The 20,493-nt window shown below is 47.3% G+C and overlaps 1 protein-coding gene across 1 annotated transcript; it reads left to right on the top strand.

Moving 5' to 3' along the window:
• Window positions 1–18,162: 18,162 nt before the first annotated feature.
• On the top strand, window positions 18,163–19,128 carry LOC129339424 (olfactory receptor 6M1-like). Its single transcript, XM_054994003.1, has one exon. The coding sequence runs from the start codon at window positions 18,163–18,165 to the stop codon at window positions 19,126–19,128; it is 966 nt and encodes a 321-aa protein (XP_054849978.1).
• The last annotated feature ends 1,365 nt before the right edge of the window (window positions 19,129–20,493 follow it).

Below are 20,493 nucleotides of genomic sequence, written 5' to 3' on the forward strand. Positions count from 1 at the left end.
CCCAGCAGGCCCAACCTCCCCCCATAGTTCTCAAAACAATCCCTTTGAAGCTGAGAAAGCGAAAATTTCCCAAGGCTGGAGACACGACAGCCAAAACAATCCTCTTCCGTGAGATAGCTGCTGGGAACATCTTGGCACCTGGGAATAAAGCACTTAGAACACTGAATGAATTAATATGGAGTCTCTTCGGTTACATACATATACTTCAACCCTGACATGGAGAACCTGATTAGGTTGAATCTAATATTTTTAAAAGTTTGAATTTCAAAATACTAACTTAACCCATGGACATTTTAGCTGACAATGATATAATGTTGCCTGAATACTCTAAGTGTAAGCTTACCCTTAGAGTATTGGTCTCTAAGGTATCACTAGACTCAAATCTTGCAGTTCTACTGCAGAACAACATGGCTATCCAAACTATCCATAAAATGAGTGTAAACCATGAATGTAGGCAAGTAGAACAAAATATGTAAGAAAACCCTAGTTGTAACTAGACATGGGCACAAGCCCAAAAAATTTAACGAACCAGCGGTTCACAGTTAGGTGCTGACAATGATCCTGAGATCGCGAACCACAATGAACATTTCCTGTTACCAAACCGGTTCATGGTCTGTGGTTCGTTGGGCGTGGAACACCCCCCAGGGCACTTACAGAGCCCATATTCCCGGGGAGTCTTTTGCAGCCTCTCCTACAGCCATCACCCAAGGTTGGACAAGATTGCAAAAGGGATCTTGGAGTTATACCCTCTCCAATTCAAGGTCCCCAGGAAACTCCCACAAAAATATAAGCTGAATTATACTCAGGGCCAAGCTACAAGTGACGAATGACTAGGGATGTGCGTTTCGGCATTCAGAATTCAAAAGTGTTTCGGCTTCTTTCGGGGAATGCCGAAACGTTTCGGGGAATGCCGAAACGTTTCGGGTAGCCGAAAGAAAAAAGCCGAAACGTTTTGGGATTCTTTCGGCTTTCTTTCGGCTTTTCAATGGGAAAATGCCTCCGTCTTCCCGGACGTCTGGGGGAGGCATTTTCCCACCGAATAAGCCCAAAATTGGTGGGGACCTTCCTCTAACCCTTCTCTAACAACCACCCAAGTTTCAGACAGATTGGACTTTGGGGGGCCATGTTATGGTCCCCCAAAGCAGGTCCCCCCATCCTCCCATAAGAAAGCGAAGGAGCAGCATATTGTTAGCATGCTGCTGCTCATCTTTCTTCATTATTTCCTATGGGGGAAAAATGAAGAGGCAGGCTTCCTTTGCCAGGGGTGGCATTTTGCATGCAAAATGCCCCCCAACCCTCAGGGGCCCTTCTCCCACCCCTCCTCCCACCCCCCACCAAGGCTCAGCCTGCTCCCACTTGGGGGGGGGCATTTCATGGCCTCCCCAAGTCGGTGCTCTGCTCTCATCTCTACCACTGACTGCTGGGGGAGGCTTGTCTTGCCAGGGGTGGCATTTTGCATGCAAAATGCCCCCCAGCCCTCTGGGGCCCTTCTCCCACCCTTCCTCCCACCCCCCACCAAGGCTCAGACTGCTCCCACTTGGGGGGGCCATTTCATGGCCTCCCCAAGTAGGTCCTCTCAGCCCCTAAAGTCCACCCCTTACAGCCCCACACAAACCCAATTCCCCCCCAGCTGCCACACACAGACCCAAATCCCCACATTAGCCCCTCACAGACCCAAATCCACCCCCACCTGCCCCACACCCATAACCCCAGGAACAGGCTGGCAAAGGCCAGCCCTCTCCCTTTGTTCCCTATGCTGGGAACTTCTAAACTCTCTTTCCCTGGGCAATTCTGCACAGCCCAGGGGTGCCACAATGGTGGGCACACTTCTGAGTGCCAGCTGGTCACTGTGAAAGAGCACCTGAACCACAGACACCCTCCCTCAAATTCCCCCACCACCTACAGAGATGGCTGGCCAGCCAGCCCCATTGTTCCCTATGATGGGAACCAACTGCACAACAAAGAATAAAACAAGAACAACACAAAATAAAGTTTTAAATTTTTTTTTCTCCCTTCCAAAGTACAAGTAGGCAAAGCATTATGACACATTACACCAGCAGTCCCCCACACAGAAAAATAACACAACTCACTTAACATCAGAGAATCACAAAGCACAATTCCTGTCAAAAACACTTTATTTCTTGAACAGCTTTAGGTTACACAGCAGGGGGGAACACCAAAGGGCATGGCAGCACTATCTTACACAAAAATAACACAACTCACTTAACATCAGAGAATCACAAAAACACAATTCCTGGCAAAAACACTTTATTTCTTGAACAGCTTTAGGTTACACAGTAGGAGGGCACAACAGGACACGATAGCAGTGTACTACAAAAAATAATACAACCCACTTCACCGTTTTTGACAGCAATTGTGTTTGTGTGATTCTCTGATGTGAAGTGAGTTGTGTTATTTTTGTGTAGTACACTGCTTTCCTGCTCTGTGGTGCCTTCCTACTGTGTAACCTAAAGCAGTTACAGAAATAAAGTGCTTTTGACAGCAATTTTTTGGGGTGATTCTTTAATGTGAAGTGAGTTGTGTTATTTTTGTGTAAGATACTGCTTCCATGCCCTTTGGTGTCCCCCCCCCCTGCTGTGTAGCCTAAAGCTGTTCAAGAAATAAAGTGTTTTTGACAGGAATTGTGCTTTTGTGATTCTCTGATGTTAAGTGAGTTTTGTTTTAATTTTTCTGTGTGGGGGACTGCTGGTGTAATGTGTCATAATGCTTTGCCTACTTGTACTTTGGAAGGGAGAAAATAATTTTTTTAAAACTTTATTTTGTGTTGTTCTTGTTTTATTCTTTGTTGTGCAGTTGGTTCCCATCATAGGGAACAATGGGGCTGGCTGGCCAGCCATCTCTGTAGGTGGTGGGGGAATTTGAGGGAGGGTGTCTGTGGTTCAGGTGCTCTTTCACAGGGACCAGCTGGCACTCAGAAGTGTGCCCACCATTGTGGCACCCCTGGGCTGTGCAGAATTGCCCAGGGAAAGAGAGTTTAGAAGTTCCCAGCATAGGGAACAAAGGGAGAGGGCTGGCCTTTGCCAGCCTGTTCCTGGGGTTATGGGTGTGGGGCAGGTGGGGGTGGATTTGGGTCTGTGAGGGGCTAATGTGGGGATTTGAGTCTGTGTGTGGCAGCTGGGGGGGAATTGGGTTTGTGTGGGGCTGTAAGGGGTGGACTTTAGGGGCTGAGAGGACCTACTTGGGGAGGCCATGAAATGCCCCCCCCAAGTGGGAGCAGTCTGAGCCTTGGTGGGGGGTGGGAGGAAGGGTGGGAGAAGGGCCCCAGAGGGCTGGGGGGCATTTTGCATGCAAAATGCCACCCCTGGCAAGACAAGCCTCCCCCAGCTGTCAGTGGTAGAGATGAGAGCAGAGCACCTACTTGGGGAGGCCATGAAATGCCCCCCCCCAAGTGGGAGCAGGCTGAGCCTGGGTGGGGGGTGGGAGGAGGGGTGGGAGAAGGGCCCCAGAGGGTTGGGGGGCATTTTGCATGCAAAATGCCACCCCTGGCAACACAAGCCTCCCCCAGCTGTCAGTGGTAGAGATTAGAGCACCTACTTGGGGAGGCCATGAAATGCCCCCCCCAAGTGGGAGCAGGCTGAGCCTTGGTGGGGGGTGGGAGGAGGGGTGGGAGAAGGGCCCCTGAGGGTAAGGGGGCATTTTGCATGCAAAATGCCACCCCTGGCAAAGGAAGCCTGCCTCTTCATTTTTCCCCCATAGGAAATAATGAAGAAAGATGAGCAGCAGCATGCTAACAATATGCTGCTCCTTCGCTTTCTTATGGGAGGATGGGGGGACCTGCTTTGGGGGGCCATTTCATGGCCCCCCAAAGTCCAATCTGTCTGAAACTTGGGTGGTTGTTAGAGAAGGGTTAGAGGAAGGTCTCCACCAATTTTGGGCTTATTCGGTGGGAAAATGCCTCCTCCAGGCGTCCTGGAAGACGGAGGCATTTTCCCATAGAAAAAAGCCGAAAGAATGCCGAAAGAATGCCGAAAGAATCCCGAAAGTCGAAAGCCGAAAGAGATTCTTGTTTCGGCTTTCGGCTTTAACGATAGAGAATCTTCTTTCGGCTTTCTACTTTCGGCTATAGCCGAAAATTTTTGGCTTGCACACCCCTACGAATGACACTTGAACGGCAAGTGGATTGAGTGGAGAGCAAGTGAACAGGGAGAAATACACTTGCCGTTCAAGTGTCATTCGTCACTTGTAGCTTCACCCTCAGTCTCTCTCTGCAAAGGCTAGCAAGTGGCAAGCAAGAATCATAGAATCATAGAGTTGGAAGGGGCCATACAGACCAGCTAGTCCAACCCCCCTGCCCAGTGCAGGATCAGCCTAAAGCATCTCTGACAAGTACTCATCCAGCCTTTTCTTGAAAACTGCCAGTGAGGGGGAGCTCACCACCTCCCTAGGCAGCTGATTCCACTTTTGAACTACTCTGACCGTGAAAAAGTTTTTCCTAATATCCAGCCGGTACCTTTGTGCATGTAATTTAAGCCCACTGCTTCGGGTCCTACCCTCTGCTGCCAACTGAAACAGCTCCTTGCCTTCCTCCAAATGACAGCCTTTCAAATATTTAAAGAGAGCAATCATGTGCCCCCTCAACCTCCTCTTCTCCAAACTAAACATTCCCAAGGCCCTCAGCCTTTCCTCATAGGGCTCAATCTCCAGATCTCTGATCATTCTTGTCGCTCTCCTCTGCACCCTCTCAATTTTGTCCACATCCTTTTTGAAGTGAGGCCTCCAGAACTGCACACAATACTCCAAGTGTGGCCTGCCCGAGGCAGTTTAGAGAGGGGCTATGACCTCCTGCGATTTGAACGCTATGGCCCCTTTGATACAACCCAAGATTGAATTAGCCTTTTTTGCCACCGCATCACACTGACTGCTCATATTTAGCTTACAGTCCACTCTTACCCCAAGATCCCTTTCACATATACTACTGCCCAGAAGTGTATCCCCCATCCAGTATTTGTGCTTCCCATTTTTGTGGCCCAGATGTAATACTGTGCACTTGTCTTTGTTGAATTGCATCCTATTCACAGCTGCCCACTTCTCCAGAGTATTCAGGTCTTCTTGGGTGTTTGCTACCCCTCCCAATTTGGTATCATCAGCAAATTTAATGAGCAGCCCTTCCACTACTTCATCCAGATCATTGATAAAAAATATTGAAAAGTACCAGGCCCAAAACCGAGCCCTGTGGCACCTCACTGGACACCTCCCTCCAATCTAATGAAACACCGTTGACCACCACTCTTTGAGTGCGGTCCTCCAACCAGTTCCCTATCCACCGAACTGGCCTATAGTCCACTCCACTGTCTTCCAGTTTGCCCATCAGAATGTCATGGGGGACCTTATCAAAAGCTTTACTGAAATCCAGAAAAATCACGTCAACAGAGTTCCCCCAATCCAGTAAGCTGGTCACTCGATCAAAGAAGGAAACCAGGTTGGTCTGGCAAGATCTGTTAGGAACAAAACCATGCTGACTTCCCCAGATCACTGAGTGGTCCTTCAGATGCTTACAGATTGATCCCTTTAAAATCTGTTCTAATATCTTCCCAGCAACAGAAGTCAGACTGACCAGCCGGTAGTTTCCCGGGTCATCCTTCTTCCCTTTCTTAAAGCTTTGGATAATATTTGCTCTTCTCCAATCTTGTGGCACATCCCCAGTCCTCCAAGAGGCCTTGAAGATGATGGACGAGGGTTCTGAAAGTTCTCTAGAAAGTTCTTTCAGCACTCTTGGGTGCACCCCATCCGGCCCAGGGGATTTGTATTCATCCACAACCTCTCTGTCAATGTCAATTAGCCACTCAGGTGTCCTGCCACATTTTCTACTACCTCTAGATGTGCCTGAGTTCTTCAGGGAGAAAACAGAGGCAAAAAAGTCATTCAGCCTGTCTGCTTTTTCTCTGTCCTGCATCAGAGTTTCTCCATCTACTCCTGACAGCGGTCCAATTGCCTCTTTTACCTTGTATTTGCTTCTCACATATCTGTAGAAGTTTTTCTTATTGTAGCGAGCCCTCCTGGCCAGACCCAGCTCGTACTGAGCTTTGGCCTCTTTGATGGCTGATCTGCAGTACCTAGTAACCCTCATATACTCCTCTTTAGAGTTCTGTCCTTCTCTCCATTTCCTGAACATTTCCTTTTTCTCCCTTAGCTTATTCTGGAGCTCTCTGTGCATCCACATCGGTTTCTTGGAGCCCTTACCATGTTTCCGTCTTGCTGGGATAGTGAGGGCTTGAGCTTGCAAAAGCTCGTGTTTGTTAATGGCCCACCCTTCACTCGCTCCTTTCCCTTCCAGCACACTCCCCCACGGAATGACTCTCATCAAGCCTCTGAGTTCATCGAAGTTGTGCCTATGAAAATCTAACCTACGAGTCTGGCTATGAACTTCCTTGGCTCCCCAGAGCAACTGGAATTCAAGAAGGACATGGTCACTTCCCCCTAAGGTCCCCACCACCTTCGTCTCATCTACCAATTCTTCCCTGTTGGTTAATATCAAGTCTAGTATGGCCGAGCCCCTTGTACCTTCCTCCACCTTTTGAAAAAGGAAGTTATCGGCCAGGCAGGTCAGGAAATTGCGTGATTCATGATGCTTTGCTGAGCCTGTCTCCCAGCACACATCGGGGAAGTTGAAGTCACCCATAATTACAAGGTTCTGATGTCTGGATACTCTACCAATCTGTTCAAAGAGGGCAGCATCCGTTTCTTCTCTCTGGTCAGGTGGTCTGTAGCAGACTCCAACAATAATACCCTTTGTCCTTCCTCCCCTTATTTCTACGCATATGCTTTCTACCGGGCTGTCCGCCCCATTCTCCATAACTTCTTGACAATCAAGCCCTCTCCTCACAGACAACGCCGCTCCACCTCCTCTTCTACCCTTCCAGTTTTTCTTAAACAACTCATACCCATCCACTAGCACATTCCAGTCATGGAAATCATCCCACCAAGTCTCAGTAATTCCTACTATATCGTAGCCCTCCGTTTGCAATAGAAGCTCAAGCTCTTCTTTCTTATTGCCCATACTTTGGGCATTGGTATATAGACACTTGTAGCCCTGTACCTTTGTTTGACCTTTCCTCCCCAGGTGGGTCCCCACTGTTTTCACTTCATCATTGAAATTGACATGTCGATCATCCCCTTCCCCTTGTGGCATCAGTTTAAAACTCTCCTGATGAAGTTCTCCAGGTTCGTTCCAAACATTTTCTGAAGGTGAAACTCATCATGTGATAGAAGGCCTTCTCTAAGAAAACCTATCCCACGGTCCCAGAACCCAAAGCGCTCCTGCTGGCGCCACCAACTCAGCCAATGATTCACCTCAAGTATGGTCCACTCCCTGAGTGCTCCTCTTCCTGTGACTGGAAGGATAGAAGAGAATACCACCTGAGCCCCCAATGTCTTCAACTGCCTTCTAAGAGCTTCATAATCCTTTTCAATTCTTGCAACAGAATTTGCAGCCGTGTGATTCGTTCCCACATGAATCAGCACAAACGGGTACTTATCAGCGGGCTCGATGAGTTTCGGCAGCCGGTCGGTAATATTCTGAATTCTGCCCCCTGGCAAGCAACACATCTCTTGGAATAGGGGATCTGGCCCAGAGACATGGTATTCCAACCCCCTGAGCAAAGAATCCTCGACGACTACCACTTTCCGTTTTTTTCCACTTCCATTTGGCCCCATGTCTTCTGCACACCCTCTTCCAGATCTTTGCGGTTCTCCTTCTACTCTCATGTCCGTCACCGTCTCTAGCACATCAAAGCGATTCTTGAGCTCAAGTGGACCACAGCATCTTCTTCATTGATGTCTTTGGGTTTGTACCATAGATCTGAGAGGAGGCTCAGAAGGGAGATAGACTCTTTTTTCCCCTCCTTGACTTTTCTCTTCTTGGCTGTGTGGCGCTCCTAGGTAGGGATGTGCGTTTCGGCATTCAGAATGCCGAAAGAATGCCGAAACAAAAGTGTTTCGGCTTCTTTTGGGGAATGCCGAAACGTTTCGGGGAATGCCGAAACGTTTCGGGTAGCCGAAAGAAAAAAGCCGAAACGTTTCGGGATTCTTTCGGCTTTCTTTCGGCTTTTCAATGGGAAAATGCCTCCGTCTTCCCGGACGTCTGGGGGAGGCATTTTCCAACCGAATAAGCCCAGAATTGGTGGGGACCTTCCTCTAACCCTTCTCTAACAACCACCCAAGTTTCAGACAGATTGGACTTTGGGGGGCCATGTTATGGCCCCCCAAAGCAGGTCCCCCCATCCTCCCATAAGAAAGCGTAGGAGCAGCATATTGTTAGCATGCTGCTACTCATCTTCTTCATTATTTCCTAAGGGGAAAAAATGAAGAAGCAGGCTTCCTTTGCCAGGGGTGGCATTTTGCATGCAAAATGCCCCCTCACCCTCAGGGGCCCTTCTACCACCCCTCCTCCCACCCCCCACCAAGGCTCAGCCTGCTCCCACTTGGGGGGGGCATTTCATGGCCTCCCCAAGTAGGTGCTCTAATCTCTACCACTGACAGCTGGGGGAGGCTTGTGTTGCCAGGGGTGGCATTTTGCATGCAAAATGCCCCCCAGCCCTCAGGGGCCCTTCTCCCACCCTTCCCCCCACCCCCCACCCAGGCTCAGACTGCTCCCACTTGGGGGGGGGCATTTCATGGCCTCCCCAAGTAGGTGCTCTTTTCTCTACCACTGACAGCTGGGGAAGGCTTGTCTCGCCAGGGGTGGCATTTTGCATGCAAAATGCCCCCCAGCCCTCTGGGGCCCTTCTCCCACCCTTCCTCCCACCCCCCACCAAGGCTCAGACTGCTCCCACTTGGGGGGGCCATTTCATGGCCTCCCCAAGTAGGTCCTCTCAGCCCCTAAAGTCCACCCCTTACAGCCCCACACAAACCCAATTCCCCCCCAGCTGCCACACACAGACCCAAATCCACCCCCACCTGCCCCACACCCATAACCCCAGGAACAGGCTGGCAAAGGCCAGCCCTCTCCCTTTGTTCCCTATGCTGGGAACTTCTAAACTCTCTTTCCCTGGGCAATTCTGCACAGCCCAGGGGTGCCACAATGGTGGGCACACTTCTGAGTGCCAGCTGGTCACTGTGAAAGAGCACCTGAACCACAGACACCCTCCCTCAAATTCCCCCACCACCTACAGAGATGGCTGGCCAGCCAGCCCCATTGTTCCCTATGATGGGAACCAACTGCACAACAAAGAATAAAACAAGAACAACACAAAATAAAGTTTTAAAAAAATTATTTTCTCCCTTCCAAAGTACAAGTAGGCAAAGCATTATGACACATTACACCAGCAGTCCCCCACACAGAAAAATTAAAACAAAACTCACTTAACACAATTCCTGTCACACAATTCCTGTCAAAAACACTTTATTTCTTGAACAGCTTTAGGTTACACAGCAGGGGGGAACACCAAAGGGCATGGCAGCACTATCTTACACAAAAATAACACAACTCACTTAACATCAGAGAATCACAAAAACACAATTCCTGGCAAAAACACTTTATTTCTTGAACAGCTTTAGGTTACACAGTAGGAGGGCACAACAGGGCATGATAGCAATGTACTACAAAAAATAATACAACCCACTTCACCGTTTTTGACAGCAATTGTGTTTGTGTGATTCTCTGATGTGAAGTGAGTTGTGTTATTTTTGTGTAGTACACTGCTTTCCTGCTCTGTGGTGCCTTCCTACTGTGTAACCTAAAGCAGTTACAGAAATAAAGTGCTTTTGACAGCAATTTTTGGGGTGATTCTTTAATGTGAAGTGAGTTGTGTTATTTTTGTGTAAGATACTGCTTCCATGCCCTTTGGTGTCCCCCCCCCCTGCTGTGTAGCCTAAAGCTGTTCAAGAAATAAAGTGTTTTTTTTACAGGAATCATGCTTTGTGATTCTCTGATGTTAAGTGAGTTGTGTTATTTTTGTGTAAGATAGTGCTGCCATGCCCTTTGGTGTTCCCCCCTGCTGTGTAACCTAAAGCTGTTCAAGGAATAAAGTGTTTTTGACAGGAATCGTGTTTTGTGATTCTCTGATGTTAAGTGAGTTTTGTTTTAATTTTTCTGTGTGGGGGACTGCTGGTGTAATGTGTCATAATGCTTTGCCTACTTGTACTTTGGAAGGGAGAAAATAATTTTTTTAAAACTTTATTTTGTGTTGTTCTTGTTTTATTCTTTGTTGTGCAGTTGGTTCCCATCATAGGGAACAATGGGGCTGGCTGGCCAGCCATCTCTGTAGGTGGTGGGGGAATTTGAGGGAGGGTGTCTGTGGTTCAGGTGCTCTTTCACAGTGACCAGCTGGCACTCAGAAGTGTGCCCACCATTGTGGCACCCCTGGGCTGTGCAGAATTGCCCAGGGAAAGAGAGTTTAGAAGTTCCCAGCATAGGGAACAAAGGGAGAGGGCTGGCCTTTGCCAGCCTGTTCCTGGGGTTATGGGTGTGGGGCAGGTGGGGGTGGATTTGGGTCTGTGAGGGGCTAATGTGGGGATTTGGGTCTGTGTGTGGCAGCTGGGGGGGAATTGGGTTTGTGTGGGGCTGTAAGGGGTGGACTTTAGGGGCTGAGAGGACCTACTTGGGGAGGCCATGAAATGCCCCCCCAAGTGGGAGCAGTCTGAGCCTTGGTGGGGGGTGGGAGGAAGGGTGGGAGAAGGGCCCCAGAGGGCTGGGGGGCATTTTGCATGCAAAATGCCACCCCTGGCAAGACAAACCTCCCCCAGCTGTCAGTGGTAGAGATGAGAGCAGAGCACCTACTTGGGGAGGCCATGAAATGCCCCCCCCCCAAGTAGGAGCAGGCTGAGCCTTGGTGGGAGGTGGGAGGAGGGGTGGGAGAAGGGCCCCAGAGGGTTGGGGGCATTTTGCATGCAAAATGCCACCCCTGGCAAAGGAAGCCTGCCTCTTCATTTTTTCCCCATAGGAAATAATGAAGAAAGATGAGCAGCAGCATGCTAACAATATGCTGCTCCTACGCTTTCTTATGGGAGGATGGGGGGACCTGTTTGGGGGGCCATAACATGGCCCCCCAAAGTTCAATCTGTCTGAAACTTGGGTGGTTGTTAGAGAAGGGTTAGAGGAAGGTCCCCACCAATTCTGGGCTTATTCAGTGGGAAAATGCCTCCTCCAGGCGTCCTGGAAGACGGAGGCATTTTCCCATAGAAAAAAGCCGAAAGAATGCCGAAAGAATGCCGAAAGAATCCCGAAAGCCGAAAGCCGAAAGAGATTCTTGTTTCGGCTTTCGGCTTTAACGATAGAGAATCTTCTTTCGGCTTTCTACTTTCAGCTATAGCCGAAAATTTTTGGCTTGCACACCCCTACTCCTAGGATGTTGTCAATAAAATCCTCTCCCTCCTTGATGTCCTGAAGGGTGGTAATCCTCTACTTCAGGCTCTGAACCTTTTCTTCCAAAAGTCTGACCAGCTTACACTTCTGGGAAGTGAACTCTGTCTTCTCTTCTGGGAGGAAAACAAACATGGCACACTCCATGCAGGTGACTGCGAAGGGGGCTTCAGTAGACATGACTGCCTTCCAAATATATACCTTCTAGCAGCAGCTCTCCCCCATGTGCTCTTGCCTCAGCCCAGGTGCTTCTGCTCTGCCTCTGGAGAGGAGGAGCCTTGCTCTGTCCCACTCCAATGCTTGCTGAAAGTGAAACCCAGCCTGGAAGCCCACAGCTATTTATAAGCACAGGATCTGCTCCGCCACTGAACCCAAGTCACCAATACACACCAATCTAGTCCCGTTTCTGATCCGGGATTCGGAATTGGGAATCAGGAATTGGGGAGGCCAAAGCGGGAGGACTCCCCACTGCTTCCAGAAATACAGGAAGAGTGGGTGGTGGTGGTGGCCGCTGGGCCTGGCGGGCACAGGGAGGTGGCAATGAGCTACCTCCCCTCATGGGGGGGCCGCCCACCAGGCCAAAATGGAGCGGGCTGGTATTACCAGCAATGGATGGCAGAAAGATGTGTGTTGGTGGTGACCACCTGGCCTGGCAGGCATGGGGAGGTGGTGATGAGCTGCCTCCCCTCAGGGGGTGGGGGGTCTGGCTGCTTGCCAGTGGCACCCCCTATGTGCCCGCCCACTAGGCCAAACAGGAGTGGGCTGGTATTGCTGCACAGAAAGGAAAGAGGGTGATGGCAGCGGCTGCCAGGCCCGGCAGGCACAGGGAGGTGTCAACGAGCCACCTCCCCTCGGGGGGGGGGGGTCTGGCTGCTCACTTGGTTACACAGCTCGGTTACAAATTGTGATCGAGCAGCAGATTGTACCATATAGGGGTAGCGTCGGTTGTCGACATAGCGGCTCCCCTGTCAATGGGACTGACAGGTCCTCTTTCAGCTGCCCACCTGCCAGGCCAAAATGGAGCAGGCTGGTATTCCCACTGGGGGGGGGAGTTGTAAGTGACATTCTCCCAGGGGCAGTCTGATCCCCCTGCTACTAGGTGACCTCACCTGAGGCTCCAGCTTAGCAGAAACTCGGTGGCTGTTGACCTCACACACCTTCCTGCCTCGTCAGAAAGGACCAGAGTTGCAGGACACATTCCCACCCAACTGAAAGAGGTCCCATTGAGGAGCCTCCACATTGTCAACCAACTGTATCCTTACACAATGCAATTGGCCACGTGATCACACGCTGTGTAACCAAAGAGAGAACAGTAAGATAGCTGACAGCAGCCAACTGCACCCATCCACGTTCCTGCCTCGCCGGAAAGGACCAGAGTTACAGGACACATCCCCACCCAGGTGAAAGAGGACCTGTCAGTCCCATTGACAGGGGAGCCGCTACGTCGACAACCGACGCTACCCCTATATGGTACAATCTGCTGCTCGATCGCAATTCATAACCGAGCTGTGTAACCAAGGAGGGAGAAGTAACAGGATAGTCCCTTGTGAAGCCGGGGGCAGACCTGATCCACCATCCTGCTTTTGTGGAATGTGGGGGATGGGCAGGACAGAAGACATTGCTTGGATGGGTCAGCATGGTTCCTGAGAGGGGGAGACAGAAACATGACAGCAGCAGCAGCAACAGAACTCAACCACCTTCCTGCCTTCGCGAGGCAGACATGAGTCAGGGGACCCATTCCCCCCTGGCCAGAGGGGACAGCAGGTGCCCATGCAAAGGGGGAGACAATGCACGGTCCCACCCTCACATCGGCAACATCTCCAGAGCCGCCCCTCGTGCCCCAAAGCAGCAGCGGCAGACCTCAACAACCTTCCTGTCCTTGGGGACAGCAGGTGCCCATGGAAAGGGGGGTTCCATACTGCACAACCATATATGCAACAGCTCCTGAGCTGCCCCTAATGGCCAAAACCACCACTAGCAGACATCAACCACCTTCCTGGCTCACCAGAAAGGATGAGCGGGACAGGACGTGTCATCATGAGGAGGATGTGAGGGACAGGACATGTCATCATGAGGAGGGGGAAGGTGGGAAGGTCCCATGGCAGGCCAAAGTCGAGCACACTGGTATTCCCAGCATGGGGGGGAAAGGAGGCCACAATCGCCCAGGGGCAGCCTGATCCCCCAGCTACTGGGTGACCACACCTGAGGCTCCAGTTTAGGACCTATCTGACAGCAGCTGCTGCCCTTACTCCAGTATCAAGGAACCCACTACTTAATGGATGCATTTTCCTTGCTACTGAGACGACCTTGGACACTATTGACAAGGCAGATTGACTATCACCTTTCCTTCTGTCTTGGAATATTGCTGGATGGCACTCTAAAACATCAGATAAAGACTTTGTTAACTATGTTTCACAGTTTAAAATCATCCTCTTCCAAGAAACCTGGATGCAAGACGCGTTCAAAATTCCTAACTTTCTTGCCTTCCATTCTTATGCCACAGTCGGACCAAAAGGGGGAAGACCCTCTGGAGGACAGAGTACTTTTGTGTCGACATCTGTAGGTGCCTCCCCAAGGAAACTGGAAATCAATAAGAATTGGAATTTGGCTGTCAGCATATTTTCTCCTTACTTTAAGATCATTTGCATTAATGTATATATGCACCCACTTATGAAACAATCTGATATCAAAAATGTCTGGGAAGAACTGGAAGATGGTATTCATTCTGTCACCGACAAATTTCCCTCAGCTTCTTTAATTATCGGTGGCGATTTTAATGCAAGATTAGGACATACTGATGAACAGTTGATTAACGAACGCGGAATAGGCAGTCTAAATTTAATTGATGAATCATGGCCTCTCTTTAGGCGACAATCACTAGATCCAGTCGCTAGTTTTGCTGATGCCTGTCTTTTCCAAATGGCATTCAGGTTAAATCTTGTCATTCTGAACAGCCTATCATTGGGAGACTGCCCTGGCCAATTTACTTATTGGTCGGGACTAAAGCATTACATCATTGATTACATCCTCATTTCGCAAGACCTTTATGATGACCATATTTATTTTATGTGTGTATGTGAGCTCTCAGCCGAGGTGGCCACTGAGCTTGGTCCCAGAGACAGACAGCAGCCCTGGAACCACAGGAGATAGATCCCTAATTCCCTATCCACTAAAGCCCAGCACAATTGTACTCTCTCTCTCTCTCTCTCTCTCTCTCTCTCTCTCTCTCTCTCTCTCTCTCTCTCTCTCTCTCTCTCTCTCTCTCTCTCTCTCCAAAAGCGGCAAGCAAGAGCTCTGTCCCACTCCACCGCTAGCAGAAAGTGAAACCCAGCCTCAGAGCACGTGGCTATTTATAAGCCTGGGTCCCAAGCTGCAATGCAGGAAGGCTGTGTTTGGCCATCAGAGCTGCCTCTCAGGGTTTGCAGGGATGAGATTGGAGTGCCCATGGGTATAGAACACCCCCTTCCCCCTCCCTCCCCTGGGTCTCTTCTCCCAAATGGTGAGTGTGTTGCTAGCTGCTCCGTGGTTGGAAGGAAGCCCTGCTGATCAAGGAAAGCTGGGCTTCCATCCGTGTTTCCAGGGCAACAGAAGGAGGGCAAACATTGCTCAGGCATTCCCTGGTTCCGTTGCCAGGGCAATAGATTGCTGGCACCACAGTGTCTGGATCACAATCAGATACCGATTGACCCGATCAAGCCCTGAACAAGTGCCCCCCCCCGACCGCTGGATCTGTTGCCGTGGACAGCACCGATCGGCCAGGTCCCAATGGCGCAAACGCCATTATCGGGGTTTTTTTCCAGTCGTAATGCTGATCATATCCATCTCTAATAATAACATTCAATTTATATACCACCCTTCAGGATGACTTAACACCCACTCAGAGCAGTTTACAATGTCATTATTAATCCCAAAACAAAACACCCTGTGAGGTGGGTGGGGCTGAGAGAGCGAGAAGCTGTGACTGACCCAAGGTCACCCAGCTGGCTTCAAGTAGAGGAATGGGGAATCAAACCCAGTTCTCCAGATGAGTCCCACGCTCTTAACCGCTATACCAAATTGGAGTTGAGTGACCTTGAAATGCTCTTCCTCGCCTCTTCCTTGGCAGTGATGGTACCACAAAGGATAAGCTGTTCTCAAGTGCATTTCTCATGGCTGCCAGTTGGCAAATAGCCATGTGAATTTGCCCTTAGCTCACAGTCTTTGAATGGGATCTGTTAGTAAATAAGGGCTGACGGGTCCAGTTTGATCACCTCAAAAGGCTATGCGGGATCATGGGGCTTGCATGGACTAAAGTCATGTAGGATGGAACAAGTAGTAGCGAGGAAACTTGGGTGTGACTGGGCAGAAAAGATGGTTGGTTCCTACCCTTTGTCTTTGTGATGATGAAGGAAAAAGAGCAATGGCTGGAAGCTGGCAAGCAGACTTCTCAAAACCCCAATGCTTAAATCCCCAGAGTTGCCCAGAAAGAATCCCAAGTCACCATCCTAGCTTTAATGATCAAAAGCTGAGAATGAACCAGCTACACTAAACAAACAAAATTCCTCTTAGACCTGCTTTAAATCCAGACAGCTAGCCAACCATTTAAAGTTTCAGACCATGCATATATGAGGATATTTACTATTTTCTTTGGGTGTAATATTAAAAAAATTCATCTATCTTCTTGCATCCAGAAAATGTCATATAGGAGAAATTATGAGTGGTAAAAATTTACTACTGGACAAATTTTAGTTAACATTTTTTGTATTTGAGAAACGATTATGCCAGAAAAAAACTGCTAAGCAAGCTGGCCCGTCATAGGACTAAATTAAATTAATTGTTGTTATATGAACACTTTTTGCATTTCTCATCAAGCAGCTCAAGCGCCCCTGTTATTACCATTAACTGTTGGATTTTGCTTCTTCCTTTTGAAACTACAATGCTGTAAGTATTTGTTTTATAACTCCTTCCTGACGACTAACGTATTTCTCCTCCTCTCTATGATAGAGGATTTGTAGACACTGACTAATGAAAATCAAAGCAATAATCGTGCAACCAAGATTTTATCAAGCTGAGCATTGTCAGGGAATAGGGATCGCCCAGAGCAAATTGACCTCGGTACACATATAACTTACCAGCCCTACTTGATACTTGCAATTCAGTAAGTGCAAAAGCAACATTCTCTGTTTATGGTTGCCTGTTCTTCATTTTTATGCTGTTGTTTAAATGATTATATTGTTTTACTTTGTGAACAGCCTCAAGCTGATCTTTGGAGGAGCAGCATATACATCTTCTAAATGAATAAATAATTGCTAAATCTAAGCCATGGTCTGTAATTTACCTGCCCTAACCACACTGCCCTAACCTACCTCAGAGGGTTGTTGCTAGGATCAATTGGAGAAAAGAACTGGATAAGTCGCCTTGGGTAACACTGGGAAGAAAATGAAGTACATGTTACTTCTGCTCCAACTGGTCTAAAAACCTTTAGATACAATAAAAAAACACCACAAAACATTACAAGAATGTTCATGGAAGGTGGTATTTTGCTTTTAATGTTAGTTCTATGATGTTTGATTTGTGTATCATGGTCAGTGGACTTGATCTGAAATGAAGTGAATGCAAATTACAAGAACTGTAAGATACCAAGAGATCCCTGTTTCAAAATGCCTTTAACTCTCACGCTTAAAAAACAAAACAACCTATGGGTGTTAAAGAAAGTAGAATTTCTTTTTCAAAATTTTAAGATATAGCAATCGTTTTCTCTCATTCTCTTTTCCTCTTTCAAAAGAGGGATTCTCTCTTTTTTTTAAAACCATGTGATAGCGTAGATTTCCTCACCTGTAGATTTCTGCCTGTTGTTGGTACAAAGGGTAAAAAGTAGTCTGGATGCAGCAAGGATATGTTTGGACACGTCCTGACTTGTGTTTAGTTTTTTATTCATGGCTCACCTTGTTCATAATTTTCCAACTCTGCTTGTCCTACATAAATAAATATATACATTACTTCTTAGAGATCTAAATCAAATTGAAACTGACTCAAATTCTAAATAGCAGACTAGAAATGGATTGTTAGATTTCAGGGCGAAATTCAGCAAAGAAGAATTTAGAGAATACCACTTAACAACACTAAAAAAAACCTTTATGCCATTTAGTGGGTTGCTTTCAACCTGGTTTTCTGCTGATGAAAAATGAGGAAGAGTCAAGTGACAAGTATCTACAAAACCATGAAAGACAATGGCTGAAAGAAGAAGGCGCATTGGATGAAATTGAATGAAAAAAACTGTCAGGAACCTACATGGTGTCCACTTTCATCTGCCTATCATTATCTCTTTTCTTCCACGTTTTTCTTTAGTGCATATTTAACTGCAAACTGAATTCTGCAAAGGATAGATGCATCACAGAATATAGAGAGAATACACAAGCATTGTCAAAGGCTTTCATGGCTGGAGAACGATGGTTGTTGTGGGTTTTCCGGGCTGTATTGCCGTGGTCTTGGCATTGTAGTTCCTGATGTTTCGCCAGCAGCTGTGACTGGCATCTTCAGAGGTGTAGCACCGAAAGACAGGGATCTCTCAGTATTAAACGAGATCCCTGTCTTTCGGTGCTACACCTCTGAAGATGCCAGTCACAGCTGTTGGCGAAACGTCAAGAACTACAATGCCAAGACCACGGCAATACAGTCCGGAAAACCCACAACAACCATAATACAAAAGCAGTCAGTAAGAATGGTTATGGTATAGTGGGTGGCAGTGGTAGTAATTCAAAGATCTCTCTCTCTCTCTCTCTCTCTCTCTCTCTCTCTCTCTCTCTCTCTCTCTCTCTCTCTCTCTCTCTCTCTCTCTCTCTCGTTTGCAGTTCTGTAGCACCATGACCATAAACGACAGAGAAAATGTCTCAAGAACAATCGTGACTGAGTTTGTGTTGCTTGGCTTCTCTAACCTCCAGGAGATGGAGCTGCCACTGTTCGTCCTCTTCCTGACCATGTACATGCTGACAATCATTGGCAATGCTCTGGTCATCCTCTTGATCCATCTCGATTCTCGCCTCCACACTCCCATGTACTACTTCCTCAGCAACCTCTCTTGGCTGGAGATCATCATCACCACCACAGTCACCCCCAAGTTGCTGAGCCTTCTCATCTCAAAGACAAACACCATCTCCGCCTTTGGCTGCATTGTCCAGGTAACAATGTATTTCCTGGCTGGAGTCACAGAAGTCTTGCTCCTTGGAGCTATGTCTGTAGACCGATACCTGGCCATCTGCAACCCCTTGCGCTACACAGCCATCATGAGCAATCAAGTCTGTATGTTGATGATGCTTTCCTGCTGGCTGGGGAGCATTCTTTGTATTGTGATTAGTGCAATCTTCAAATCTGGTCTGCCTTACTGCGGCCCCAATGTCATCGACCATTTCTTCTGTGAAAGAATCCCTTTGACGAATTTGATCTGTGCAGATACTACCTTGATTCAACTTGTAGAATTCATTTTAGCCAGCTTTGTATTGCTGACCTCTGTGTCTGTGACAACAGTCTCTTACTTGTTCATCATTATCACAGTGATGCGGATGCCCTCAGCTGAAAGTAGAAAGAAAGCCTTCAGCACCTGCAGCTCCCACATCACTGTGGCCTCACTGTACTATGGCAGCAGTATGTTCATTTATGTTAGGCCAGCTGGAAGCACTTCCATGGATTTCAATAAGGTGGCCACTGTACTCAACACTGTGGTAACTCCTTTACTCAACCCAATCATCTATAGTTTTAGAAACAAGGTGGTCAAGGATGTGATGAGTGATGCAGTGAAGCGCATTGGTGATAAATTAGTGTTGAGGGTTTGATCAAGCCTGCGCTGTTTCTTCCAAACAACCTGCACTGAAGGTCTGTTATATATATACAACATAACCTTTCTAAGAAATTAGACTTACCATTCCTCCCATGAAAGTGTAAAATGCTCTCTGTGTTCGTATGTGATGCCAAGGGAAGGGAAGTGCTAAAGGGTGTATTTTGCTTTGCGATGTATGAGAGCACATGAAACCTTTAGTGATTTTATGGTCTTTGATAATATGCAAATATGCTCACTGAAGAATGAATAACAGGCTAACAGCACTAGGTTACCCCCCAAAAGCAATTGACTCCCCCTTGGAGAAACCCCTCCCACAAAACTCCTTCCTCCAACTAGCTGCAAATTTCAGATCTGTGCTTCAAACTGCCTCTTTTTTCCTTTGGATATATTAGCAGAACACTTTGCCCGGTTCTGACTAGGCAGAGAGAGAGAGAGAGAGAGAGAGACTAACAGTGCAATCCTAAGCAGAGTTACTCCAGTCTAAGCCCATTAATTTCAATAGGCATAGACTGTAGTAACTCTGTTAAGGATTGCACTGTAATAGTAGCATTCCCATAACGGAGTCTTTAGAAAGATAATTTGCTCACTAGAAATCAATCAAAAATAAAAGTGTTGAAAAAAATATTTTCTCTATATGGTTGAAGTATAAAAATTTGGGCGAAGAAAGAAGACCTTTATGGATTGTTCCTGCAGAAGTTATAAAACCGCATTCAGAATATCAAGGGAAGGAATGGCTAACTTCCAAAGACTTACTGTTAATGCATGGAGATATGGTTAAAATGATGAAAGAAGAGGACTTATCTTTTAAATATGGATGGCTACAATACCGACAAATGAAAGACTTGTATGAGTTAGATAAAAAGAAATTTAGTTTTAGAAGGAAAAATTCAGAAATGGAAGAAATTTTATTAGGAGATGATACAAAAATGATTTCTAAGTTTTATAAATTATTACTGAAATGGTATACAGAGAATGAAGTGGTTAAAGTCCAAATGGTGAAATGGGCATTGAATTTTAATAAAGAGATTACAATGGAATCATGGGAGCATTTATGGAAAAATGCTTTGAAAATATCTACATGTATTAATTTGAAGGAGAATTGTTATAAAATGATGTATAGATGGTATTTGATGCCAAAAAAAATGGCAAATATGAATAATGTTATGTCAAATAAGTGTGGGAAATGTCAGGAACATAAAGGTTCTTTTTACCATATGTGGTGGACTTGCGACAATGCAAAACAATTTTGGTCTTCTATTTATGTCGAAATGTTAAAGTTTTGAAGTGTAATTTGCAGAAAAATCCTGAAATGTTTTTGTTAGGACTCAAAATGGAAACTGTAAATATGAAGGATAGAACA

This window comes from Eublepharis macularius, chromosome 12 (genome assembly GCF_028583425.1).
Source record: "Eublepharis macularius isolate TG4126 chromosome 12, MPM_Emac_v1.0, whole genome shotgun sequence".
In the NCBI taxonomy this organism is placed as follows: Eukaryota; Metazoa; Chordata; class Lepidosauria; order Squamata; family Eublepharidae; genus Eublepharis; species Eublepharis macularius.